This window comes from Oncorhynchus mykiss, chromosome 30, assembly GCF_057628025.1.
Source record: "Oncorhynchus mykiss isolate SJ-2025 chromosome 30, ASM5762802v1, whole genome shotgun sequence".
In the NCBI taxonomy this organism is placed as follows: domain Eukaryota; kingdom Metazoa; phylum Chordata; class Actinopteri; order Salmoniformes; family Salmonidae; genus Oncorhynchus; species Oncorhynchus mykiss.
In genome coordinates this window covers 10,047,501-10,060,745 of record NC_143051.1, presented here as the reverse complement: position 1 = coordinate 10,060,745, position 13,245 = coordinate 10,047,501, and the positions used below count along the sequence as shown (strand labels likewise).

General features: G+C 44.4%; 1 protein-coding gene across 34 annotated transcripts in view; it reads left to right on the top strand.

Moving 5' to 3' along the window:
* Positions 1 to 641: 641 nt before the first annotated feature.
* The window catches only part of LOC110489370 (CLIP-associating protein 2), a 113,610-nt gene continuing 101,006 nt past the window's right edge, over positions 642 to 13,245 (top strand). For 31 of the 34 annotated variants that reach the window (XR_016493494.1, XR_016493493.1, XM_090227510.1 and 28 more), the window contains exon 1: positions 642 to 1,661. Coding sequence is in view for 32 of the 34 variants with exons in the window: in XM_090227510.1 (XP_090083636.1) it covers positions 1,464 to 1,661 (198 nt within the window). In the remaining 2 variants the exon portion in view is untranslated. The remainder of the gene's footprint in view (positions 1,662 to 13,245) is intronic. The other 3 variants (XM_090227495.1, XM_090227491.1, XM_090227486.1) reach the window with 1 other exon arrangement.

Genomic DNA, 13,245 nt, shown 5'->3' with positions numbered 1-13,245 from the left:
CACTCTGTCTTCTGTTGTCCGTAAACAAGTGCAGTAACATGGAAATATGGCAGTGTGGGAACCATAATAACCTTATAAAGGTTGTGTATCAATTTGAACCTTTTTTTTCTTTCTTCTAAATTATTTTCCATTTAGATGAAAGATCAGGTCCTTTGTGCTTTCAAAACCGTACCGCAAGTGATGCGTGTCAATGTTCAGACCAAGTGTTGCTGCTCTTAAACAAAACTCCCCCGTACAGAAGACGCTTTTGTCCAATGACCTTTTGTGTGTGTAATGGAACAGAGAGTCGTGATCAAGGGCTAGGGGCTGCATGCACACATTTCCCAGATTGTACCTTTTTAAAGTTTGACCTTGTAATTTATGGGGAACATCTGCGAAAACAGCTTGAAATAGGGGCGTGGGGAGACTGAAATGTTAGTCAATTTCATGCAACGCGTAGACAACACAGGAGGCTGTGGAGGGGAGGACAGCTCATAATAGTGTCTGGGATGGAATGGTATGGAAACCATGTGTTTGAGTTCGATATCATTCTGTTTGAGCGATTACTGTGAGCCCGTCCTCCCGAATTAAGGTGCCACCAACCTCCTGTGGTAGACACATTAAATCCACAGTAGTTGTTTATTTTTTGTGTCTAAAAAACATTTTTTTTATAAAGAATTCTAAGTAAACACTCGTGTTTTGTAGTCTCCTAAATTAATGCTAGATAGTGAAACAAAATAAAACAACTGGCAACCCTGCGAAAGACACCCATCCGCCTTCGTCAGACTGCTCGTTTGCGCGGCAGGCCTGCTAGTAAACTGCAGTCACCGGCTTGGCTCCTGTTTTCAGCGGGGGAGGGTTTAGCTAGACAGCTGTAGTAGGGGCGATTATTCCCTTGATTAAAAGTAGCCAGCAGGAACCTGCGGGTTAGAGAGCAAGAGTTTTGGCGCAACTTTATTTTGAAAGGTTTTGACAAGAGAGACTATCATATAATGGAATACAAAAACCGAAACAAGGTGTCAGGCCTGTGGCCAACGTTGCTTCCCTCAGCTTGCTAACTATTAGCTAGTTGTTCCCATTGATGTGTGTAGCTAGATTCGTTAGCTTAGCCAGCTAGCTTGTGTTGTTGTTGTGGGTCCATAATACACGGGACCTGGTTGGTTCTACCGCACATTGTTGTAATTTTTCAAAAACTTTTTTGAAAGTTATTGCTTGTTAAGGTATCTATCCCGAGAGAAACATTCTCTGTTATCTTTCTCTGAAATCAAAAGTCGAGCAGTGTGTGTCTTTTAAGACAAAGTGATTTGCGCTTGCCAAGTTAATTTGACAGGCGTTTTGTTTTTGTTGGTAACTGTCAACTCGGCTCAGAATTAAAGACCGGACCTTTTTTTTTTCTCCCTTCTCCATCCAACCCTGCTACCAACCGGACAGTACTACGTTAGTCTGTCTGACCCCAGGGCTGACCACACATCACTGCCTGCTCAATGGAGGAACATGACAACATGGACTATTTATATCAGCAGGTCCTGCAGAAAGACGTTACCCGCAGGTTGCAGGTCGGGCAGGATTTAATAGACTACCTGAACGACCCGCAGAGGTCCTCCGATGTGGAACAAGACAAACCCCGGCTGGATAAAACCATAGATGAGCTGACGGGATGGGTCAACGCCAGCAACTACAAGGTGAGACCGCAGCACATGGGGACATTGCGGTGGACACTGCAGACGGTGGTCCCTTGATTATCCCTCCCCTGAACTATCCGGCTTTTTGGACCCTGTTTCACTAACGTAGTTCTTTGATATACATGTTTTTGTGATAGGATGTAGCTAGTTTGCTAGCCAGGGATGATTATTCTCAGTGTGGGGACATTAGTTAACTAGGAAGGAGAAGCTACTCCGGAATAACGAGCTGTCACCACAGACAGTGTTATTTTGTGAAGCAGGGCGGTCTCGCTGTAGCAGAGGGATATATCTTCTAACTGTAATCTCATTAAAACGGAGATAATCTGATTTAAACAGAGAGAGCCCACTAATCTCCCCCGTAATTGGGTCTAACATTTTGGCGTTTTCTTTGAGTAGTGGGACACTTTCTTTGAATGGAAAAGGGTTAATAATTACCAGACGTCAGGTAGCTCTGCTGTCCAGCCACGATTGATAAGCCGGTTAGCTAGAAAAATAATAATATTGTATTAAAAGGTCTAATACAAGTAATGCGTTATATTGTGACTCTTAATGTAATGAATGTACTGGGATTGAGTTCGATATCATTCAGTTGTATGTCGGCTGGCGGTAGTAGTGGACTGTGTGCTTGGAGGAGGACCCCATTGTCAGAGCGCCTAGAGGATGGGGGAGGGGTCGGGCCGTGTGTTATAATGTCATATCTGTGGAAAATGATGGAATGTGGCCTTTGTTTTCTTTGCTAAATGCGTCTCCTCATAATCCCAGACAGTTATGTCTGAACTATACACCATGGAATGAATCCTTGAATCATTTTCCATGGAATGAATCCTTGAATCGGACACTGAAGAAGGTGATGCTGGCTAAGTCCACTGGAGGTGAATCAATTACAACTAATACAGAACAAAAATATAAACATAACATTTTTTACTGAGTTACAGTTACATATAAAGGAAATCAGTCGATTTTTAAATACATTCATTAGGCCCAGACTGGGAGTACAGATACAGATGTGCATCTGTTGGTCACAGATACCTTTAAAAATGTAGGGGATCAGAAAACCATTCAGGATCTGGTGTGACCACCATTTTCCTCATGCAGCGTGACACATCTCCTTCACGTAGAGTTGATCAGGCTGTTGATTGTGGTCTGATGTGGAATGTTGTCCCACTCCTCTTCAATGGAGTGTGCAAATTTGCTTGATATTGGTGAGAACTGGGACACGCTGTCGTACACTTCGATCCAGAGCATCCCAAACATGCTCAATGGGTGACATGTCTGGTGAGTACGCAGGCCATGGAAGAACTGGGAAATTTTCAGCTTCCAGGGATTGTGTATAGATCCTTGTGAAATAGACCGTGCTTTATCATGCTGAAACATGAGGTGATGGTGGGACAAAGGGCCTCAGGATCTGGTCACAGTATCTCTGTGCATTCAAATTGCCATCGATAAAATGCAATTGTGTTCGTTGTGCGTAGCTTATGCCTGCCAATGCTATAACCCCACTGTCATCCTGGGGCACTCTGTTCACAACGTTGACATCAGCAAACCGCTCGCCCACGCGACGCCATACACGTTGTCTGCGGTTGTGAGGCCGTTTGGACGTACTGCCAAATTCTCTAAAACGACGTTGGAGGCGGCTTATGGTAGAGAAATGAACATTCAATTATCCGGCAACAGTTCTGGTGGACATTCCTGCAGTCAGCATGCCAATTGTACGCTCCCTAAACTTCAGACATCTGTGGCAATGTTGTGTGACCGAACTGCACATTTTAGTGGCCTTTTTTTGCCCCCAGCACAAGGTGCACCTGTGTATTGATATTGCTGTTTAATCAGCTTTTTGATGTGCCACACCAGTCAGGTGGATGGATTATCTTGGCAAAGGAGAAATGCTCACCAACCGCGATATAAACTAATTTATACCCCAAAATTTGAGAGAAATGCGTTGTGCAAATGGATTATTTAAAAAAAAAAAATCAAATCATGAAACATGGGAACAAAAATGTACATGTTGCGTTTACATTTTTGGTGTGGTGTATTTTAAAGATGTTTCTTTTTAGTATAACACCCGTGTTTTTAAGCCTATGGAAAGTCTCAGGATGGACCAGGGCTGCAATGGAAAGAAGGTCACACTACTTTCCAGAAGAGTCAGTGAAATAAAACTATAATCAACCCTTAACAGTATCCTCTTATTTCCCTGAGGGTTATAGTTCATATTACAGGGAACAATAAGATGATGACAGTTTGACAGAAACACAGATGTGAAAACAGGATAATGCTGTAATTACGTTGGCCAGGGTGGGATTTAGAGTTTTAGTAATATGAGCCTGGTCCAATTACAACTGAATTCCCTATTCCATAGAGAGCTCCTTCTATGTGTACAGTATAGATCTGTGGCCCGTATTCACAAAGCTTCTCAAAAGTACTGATTTTATTCTTCATGATTTTAAATGTTTTTACTTTGCTCTCCAAATAATAGCTCCTAATTGGTCTAGAGGAGAGAAGGGGAGTGGCCGTCTTCTGTGAAGATGCTGAGTCATCCCAGATGAGAGAGGAGGGAGAAGGGAGGGGAAGTGAGAGAGAAGAGGGGGAAAGATTAATGGATGCAGAGTGACCCGGAGAGTTGTGTCCAGACTGAGATTGACTCACTCGGAGAGCTGTGTACAGACTGAGACCGCTAATGCTGCTGGTGCCTCTTACAGTACGAGTAATGTGTCCAGTATGAGTCATAATACCCATAAACCTAGTGGGTAAAACAAGGAAATGGTTCCAATCATTTTTCCCATAGGGGATTTTAGATACACTTCAAATAGGGGCGGTGTTTCGTGTAGGCTTTACCCTGGTGTGACGTTCTGATAATTGTAAATCTCTCTAAAACATGGTGACTTTTTTAATAAATATGTTTGCTGTATTTACCCCCCACAAATGAAATGTGACTGACTTTCTTGATTCAGTCTTATGTAGCAAAATGTGGTTTTAATTTTTTTAAATGTTTAATTGATTTACATTGGATAAAAGCGGAGACACAGAGCTACACAATGGTATATCATACACTGCATTTGAGGAACAATGGGAAAGTGATTATGCTTTGAAAGTTGCTGAACTTGTAACCCCACTTTTGAGAAAATGGCCCTTGAATGTTTTGGTACACCTACTGGAGAGCACTTCTTTGTTTACACCCATTCAGCATTGTTCACACCCTCTTAAGGTTTAGCCCCACCCATCTCATTAAGGATTCACATGTGAGCGCATGTGCTAAACAGAGTGAGTCGTGTAGAAAAGATGAAGACTAGTAGGTAAAAGTAGTAGCCTACAACAAGGAACAAATCTAGGTAAACAAAGTGTCCAGATAGAAAATATTTTTAAAATATTAGATGACACACCTGTCTAAATTGATGGGTCATGTGAAAGAAATGCAATAACCCCCAGCCACGTCTTGCCAAGTGGACGGGTCTCTACAGAAGGTGTAAACGATACAGCCAAATAGTTACTTACATAGTAGCAACATCAGAAATGGTGTCAATATAACATTTTAAAAACAAGTGTCTGTCAGTAGAGAAAGAACAAAATAATATACAGTATGCACTAGAGGTCGACCGATTATGATTTTTCAACACCAATACCAATTATTGGAGGACCAAAAAAGCCGATATCGATTAATCGGCCAATTTTTATTTATTTGTTTATTTGTAATAATGACAATTACAACAATATTGAATTAACACTTATTTTAACTTAACATAATACATCAATAAAATCCATTTAGCCTCAAGTAAATAATGAAACATGTTCAATTTGGTTTAAATAAGTGTTGGAGAAGAAAGTAAAAGTGCAATATATGCTATGTAAGAAAGCTAACGTTTCAGTTCCTTGCTCAGAACATGAGAACATATGAAAGCTGGTGGTTCCTTTTTACATGAGTCTTCACTATTCCCAGGTAAGAAGTTTTAGGTTGTAGTTATTATAGGAATTATAGGACTATTTCCCTCTATACCATTTGTATTTCATTAACCTTTGACTATTAGATGTTCTTATAGGCACTTTAGTATTGCCAGTGTAACAGTATAGCTTCCGTCCCTCTCCTCGCTCCTCCCTGGGCTCGAACCAGCAACACAACGACAACAGCCACCATCGAAGCAGCGTTACCCATGCAGAGCAAGGGGAACAACTACTAGAATGCTCAGAGCGAGTGACGTTTGAAACGCTATTAGCGCGTGCTAACTAGCTAGCCATTTCACTTCGGTTACACCAGCCTCATCTCGGGAGTTGATAGGCTTGAAGTCATAAACAGCTCAATGCTTGACGCACAACGAAGAGCTGCTGGCAAAATGCACGAAAGTGCTGTTTGAATGAATGTTTACGCGCCTGCTTCTGCCTACCACCACTCAGTCAGATACTTAGATACTTGTATGCTTGTATACTCAGTCTGATTATATGCAACGCAGGACACGCTAGATAATATCTAGTAATATCATCAACCATGTGTAGTTAACTAGTGATTATGATTGATTGTTTTTTATAAGATAAGTTTAATGCTAGCTAGCAACTTACCTTGGCTTACTGCATTCGCGTAACAGGCAGTCTCCCTGTGGAGTGCAACGAGAGAGAGGCAAGTCGTTATTGCATTGGACTAGTTAATTGTAAGGTTGCAAGATTGGATCCCCCGAGCTGACAAAGTGAAAATCTGTCGTTCTGCCCCTAAACAGGCAGTTAACCCACCGTTCCTAGGCCGTCATTGAAAATACAATGTGTTCTTAACTGACTTGCCTAGTTAAATAAAGGTATACATCTTTTTACAAAATCAGCAAATCGGCGCCCAAAAATACCGATTTCCGATTTGTTATGAAAACTTGAAATCGGCCCTAATTAATCGGCCATTCCGATTAATCGGTCGACCTCTAGTATGTACAAGAACAATATCAGTGATAGATGAGGTATGAGGTATATGCATACAATCAGGGGTAAAGTGGCTGAGCAGCAGGATAAAATAATTAATAATAGCAGCAACATATGGTGTGTGTGTGTGTGTGTGTTAGGAGAGAGTCGTGTGTTTCTGTGTGTGTGTTAGGAGAGAGTCGTGTGTGTTAGGAGAGAGTCATGTGGATAGAGGAACGGCAGATAGTGCTGATGACTGGGAACTCTTCCCCCCCAATGATGAACTGGTCTGTCTTCCCCCCCCCAATGATGAACTGGTCTGTCTTCCCCCCCAATGATGAACTGGTCTGTCTTCCCCCCCAATGATGAACTGGTCTGTCTTCCCCCCCCCAATGATGAACTGGTCTGTCTTCCCCCCCAATGATGAACTGGTCTGTCTTCCCCCCCCCCAATGATGAACTGGTCTGTCTTCCCCCCCCAATGATGAACTGGTCTGTCTTCCCCCCCCAATGATGAACTGGTCTGTCTTCCCCCCCAATGATGAACTGGTCTGTCTTCCCCCAATGATGAACTGGTCTGTCTTCCCCCCCCAATGATGAACTGGTCTGTCTTCCCCCCCAATGATGAACTGGTCTGTCTTCCCCCCCAATGATGAACTGGTCTGTCTTCCCCCCCCCAATGATGAACTGGTCTGTCTTCCCCCCCCAATGATGAACTGGTCTGTCTTCCCCCCCAATGATGAACTGGTCTGTCTTCCCCCCCAATGATGAACTGGTCTGTCTTCCCCCCCCCAATGATGAACTGGTCTGTCTTCCCCCCCAATGATGAACTGGTCTGTCCGAACCACGCATGACCAAGGGAATCTAATATTCGGAGAGCCTGTTTCTGTCCTGCCCTTGATTTTGGTGCAGGGCATGTGATGTCCATAGCCTCTACATCGCAAAACTCCCTGATCTTCTAAAAAAGATCCGTTTGTTTAGCTGTGTCCAGGTGGTGCTTGTACAGACAGACCATCAATGGGAGGAAGGATGTCAGTGGTGGGCAGCAGCTGAAACCTGGTCCCGACTGAGTCTGAACACTACTCAGAGACAACAACACCAGGCTCCAGAGCATCGAAGCTGTAAAACAGGAAATAACAAAAGGAATAGAGAAGACATTACAACCTTGCATAACATCAATTCACCTCCCAAGTGTAGATAAGATGAATATCCTCATACAATGCAATGAACGTGACATTCATCTGAAGTGCTGGTACTGTCTGATCTGTGGCAGCGGCCTGAAGTACCAGCCATATCTTTCCACCAGCACCGAACCATTGTCCAGTCCAACCAGCTGTGAGATGCTGACCCCTGTCACAGTGCTGTCCTTCACAACACCAGCAATCTCAGACAAAGTGTTCACTCTGGTCTTTCTGAAGCTCTGCTTGATGAGGCCGAAGCACCAGTCGGTGGCAAACTTGGTGTGACCTGTGATCAGTGAAGGTCAAGACTGTGGTGGAGCTTGTCCACCAGGCACAATACCAGAGCACAGACTTGTTTTGGCCACTGCAGTTGTCACATTTCAAGGCCACACGTGTTTCCCCAATATCGATTAATCGACATGCCTTCATCAATCAAGTAGTTGACTTGTTGTGGTATTCCTTCACAGCAGACACCAAACAAGCCACACTTGCGATGAGTTAAAAGGTAGATGGGACCTGGCTACATAGGGTCTGAAGGATAGTAGATGGGACCTGGCTACATAGGGTCAGAAGGATAGTAGATGGGACCTGGCTACATAGGGTCAGAAGGATAGTAGATGGGACCTGGCTACATAGGGTCAGAAGGATAGTAGATGGGACCTGGCTACATAGGGTCAGAAGGATAGTAGATGGGACCTGGCTACATAGGGTCAGAAGGATAGTAGATGGGACCTGGCTACATAGGGTCGGGAGGATATTAGATGGGACCTGGCTACATAGGGTCAGGAGGATATTAGATGGGACCTGGCTACATAGGGTCAGAAGGATAGTAGATGGGACCTGGCTACATAGGGTCAGAAGGATAGTAGATGGGACCTGGCTACATAGGGTCAGAAGGATAGTAGATGGGACCTGGCTACATAGGGTCAGATGGATAGTAGATGGACCTGGCTACATAGGGTCAGAAGGATAGTAGATGGGACCTAGGTCAGAAGGATAGTAGATGAGACCTGGCTACATAGGGTCAGATGGATAATAGATGGGACCTGGCTACATAGGGTCAGATGGATAGTAGATGGGACCTGGCTACATAGGGTCAGATGGATAGTAGATGGGACCTGGCTACATAGGGTCAGATGGATAGTAGATGGGACCTGGCTACATAGGGTCAGATGGATAGTAGATGGACCTGGCTACATAGGGTCAGAAGGATAGTAGATGGGACCTAGGTCAGAAGGATAGTAGATGGGACCTGGCTACATAGGGTCAGAAGGATAGTAGATGAGACCTGGCTACATAGGGTCAGATGGATAATAGATGGGACCTGGCTACATAGGGTCAGATGGATAGTAGATGGGACCTGGCTACATAGGGTCAGATGGATAGTAGATGGGACCTGGCTACATAGGGTCAGATGGATAGTAGATGGGACCTGGCTACATAGGGTCAGAAGGATAGTAGATGGGACCTGGCTACATAGGGTCAGATGGATAGTAGATGGACCTGGCTACATAGGGTCAGAAGGATAGTAGATGGGACCTAGGTCAGAAGGATAGTAGATGGGACCTGGCTACATAGGGTCAGAAGGATAGTAGATGAGACCTGGCTACATAGGGTCAGATGGATAATAGATGGGACCTGGCTACATAGGGTCAGATGGATAGTAGATGGGACCTGGCTACATAGGGTCAGATGGATAGTAGATGGGACCTGGCTACATAGGGTCAGATGGATAGTGCACCTGCTAACAACATCCTAACACTAAGATAAATACATTTTCACCCCTGTCAGTCCTTATTTTATTTAACCTTTATTTTACTAGTTCTTTACACAGCTCAGTGAAAGGCATTTGCCTGCATCCCATAAATGATATATTTTGTCTTTATCTATCCATCTATGTCCTTAATCCGTATAAAGGAGGACATGTTGCGTACTTGTTGAGTAAAGTCAAAGCTGTAATGTATCCTGATATCTTTGCTTGCTGGTTCAGTAGGTGTCCCCCAGAGACAACTACAGGTCTTGACAGGTGGTCTTGCAGTCAGCAACCATCTTCTGGTACACAGACCGCTCACTCTGAGCAAGTGCTTGCTTTAGCCAGTTCTCTTTTTGGTGGGAGGCATTAGTCCGTTCTCCTTGTATGACTGGTGGAGGAGAGTCGGGTGTGTTCTACAGGTCTTTCTGATTGGAGGCATTAGACCATTCTCCTTATATGCCTGGTGGAGGAGAGTCAGGTGTGTTCTACAGGTCTTTCTGATTGGAGGCATTAGTCCATTCTCCTTATATGCCTGGTGGAGGAGAGTCAGGTGTGTTCTACAGGTCTTTCTGATTGGAGGCATTAGTCCATTCTCCTTGTATGACTGGTGGAGGAGAGTCAGGTGTGTTCTACAGGTCTTTCTGATTGGAGGCATTAGACCATTCTCCTTATATGACTGGTGGAGGAGAGTCAGGTGTGTTCTACAGGTCTTTCTGATTGGAGACATTAGTCCATTCTCCTTGTATGACTGGTGGAGGAGAGTCAGGTGTGTTCTACAGGTCTTTCTGATTGGAGGCATTAGTCCATTCTCCTTGTATGACTGGTGGAGGAGAGACAGGTGTGTTCTACGGGTCTTTCTGATGGGAGGCATTAGTCCGTTCTCCTTGTATGACTGGTGGAGGAGAGTCAGGTGTGTTCTACGGGTCTTTCTGATGGGAGGCATTAGTCCGTTCTCCTTATATGCCTGGTGGAGGAGAGACAGGTGTGTTCTACGGGTCTTTCTGATTGGAGGCATTAGACCATTCTCCTTGTATGACTGGTGGAGGAGAGTCAGGTGTGTTCTACAGGTCTTTCTGATTGGAGGCATTAGTCCATTCTCCTTGTATGACTGGTGGAGGAGAGTCAGGTGTGTTCTACAGGTCTTTCTGATTGGAGGCATTAGACCATTCTCCTTGTATGACTGGTGGAGGAGAGTCAGGTGTGTTCTACAGGTCTTTCTGATTGGAGGCATTAGTCCATTCTCCTTATATGCCTGGTGGAGGAGAGTCAGGTGTGTTCTACAGGTCTTTCTGATTGGAGGCATTAGACCATTCTCCTTATATGACTGGTGGAGGAGAGTCAGGTGTGTTCTACAGGTCTTTCTGATTGGAGACATTAGTCCATTCTCCTTGTATGACTGGTGGAGGAGAGTCAGGTGTGTTCTACAGGTCTTTCTGATTGGAGGCATTAGTCCATTCTCCTTATATGACTGGTGGAGGAGAGTCAGGTGTGTTCTACAGGTCTTTCTGATTGGAGGCATTAGTCCATTCTCCTTATATGCCTGGTGGAGGAGAGTCAGGTGTGTTCTACAGGTATTTCTGATTGGAGACATTAGTCCATTCTCCTTGTATGACTGGTGGAGGAAAGACAGGTGTGTTCTACAGGTCTTTCTGATTGGAGGCATTAGACCATTCTCCTTGTATGACTGGTGGAGGAGAGACAGGTGTGTTCTACTGCTGCTGAAAGACACATTCCAGGTACAAGTATTATTGGTGATATTATACAATAGATGGCCTTCGTCACCGTCAGACACACCTGGTTAACTTAAGGGGTAATTTATCATCTGGCGAGGTGAAGTCTTTTGTTTAGACATGCTAGCTAAACCATGAACCATAATCCTAACAACTTTCTGACAAAGTTAGAAACGCATAATATCTGAAACTGTAGCTAGACTCTTACGTTGAGCGCTTCACGGCAGACTGCAACCCCTTTCATTAAATAAGACGTCCTGTGTCGTTTCCGTTTTTGTTTGTGCAGCTTGCTTGGCCCGTTGTGTCAAGTCACTCTGGTTCACATCGTCTGATTCATTTTCAGCACTGGAGAGCGCCAGCATGGTACGATCGTCGTCCTAAAAGTAGTCAATCACTATTCCCCCCCCCCCCCCCCGACTGACCTTTGTCAATAGCGCTTGAAATTCAGGGCAGCAATGTTGTTGAGAGCACTAGCAACACATTTGCTGTTCTCCATGGCTAACGTTATATCTTTATATGGAAGAAAGTTTCCTGACTGGACTCTCTCTTAATAAGAATCAAACGCGTCTGTCACGATTTTGTCTGGTAAAAAGCCTGTTTTTCCGTAGCTTAGGCTATATTAGTTATTTCGTTACGGCATCCTCTCTTTTGAAGAAAATGTGTCAATGTCACCGCCATCGAATCAGCAATGTTTGGAACGTTATGCGAATATTCAGTGGGAAGTGAGAGAAAAACCCCATCTGACATCGTTTGAATGGTTTTGTGCGTCGAAACCGGATCAGTGTGAAAACATTTTTACAGTCTAGGACAAGTTAGGCACATATCTGTTTTTGGACTCCGTTGTTGTCGTCGTCGATACGAAGATGGGACAGATCCTCTCCAACTTGGCATTTCTTAATTTTATTTATTTAATTTTAAGATTTATAAGTAACAACCCTAAACAATCATAATGCCATGATATTAACTGTGTAATGGCTTAAGTAAACAAATAATAATAATAATTAAGAATCATATCCATGTAAACAAGTGAACCAACAGAATTGTGACCTGCCTGGCCAGTTAGAGTAACTTCCAACACTGTCACAGCCCTAGTATGGAAGAGGACACATGATGACAAGCTCATAGGTGTTCTCCACAATGAACCAGCACACCTTGACACTCGTTGACAAGAAATACAATCAACTTACTGTGCCTTCACATGTGATTGGAGAATAACAATTCCTATGTCAATGTCGTCCTGGAATCTCCCAGAACTGAGGATTTACCACTAGCGAGAGGCTCGCTCTCTCTCTCTCTGCAGCAGAGATTCACCCCATGCTCATTCACATAGCAGTACGCCCAGTTCACATGCACCACACAGGAGCACTCGCGCTCCACAGCAGCCACTGTAATATTGCACAATGCCTTTTCTTCTCATTCTCTGAATGTTTTAGAGCTGCAGATGTTTGTGATTTACTAAACCTACCCCTCTGAACCAAAGCCTTAGCTTGGTAAGTCTTCAGGTCTTAGACATGGTCCCAACCCCTTCCTCTGGGATGGATGGATGGATGGACTGACAGTTGACCAGGCAGTATGGATGGATGGATGGATGGACTGACAGTTGGCCATGCAGTTTGGATGGATGGATGGATGGAATGACAGTTGACCAGGCAGGATGGATGGATGGATGGATGGACTGACAGTTGGCCATGCAGTTTGGATGGATGGATGGTATGACAGTTGACCAGGCAGGATGGATGGATGGATGGATGGACTGACAGTTGGCCATGCAGTTTGGATGGATGGATGGTATGACAGTTGACCAGGCAGGATGGATGGATGGAATGACAGTTGACCATGCAGTTTGGATGGATGGATTGACCAGGCAGTTTGAATGGCTGGCTGGACTGATAGTTGACCAGGCAGTTTGAATGGCTGGCTGGCTGGACTGATAGTTGACCAGGCAGTTTGAATGGCTGGCTGGCTGGACTGATAGTTGACCAGGCAGTTTGAATGGCTGGCTGGACTGATAGTTGACCAGGCAGTTTGATTGGATGGATGAATAGATGGACG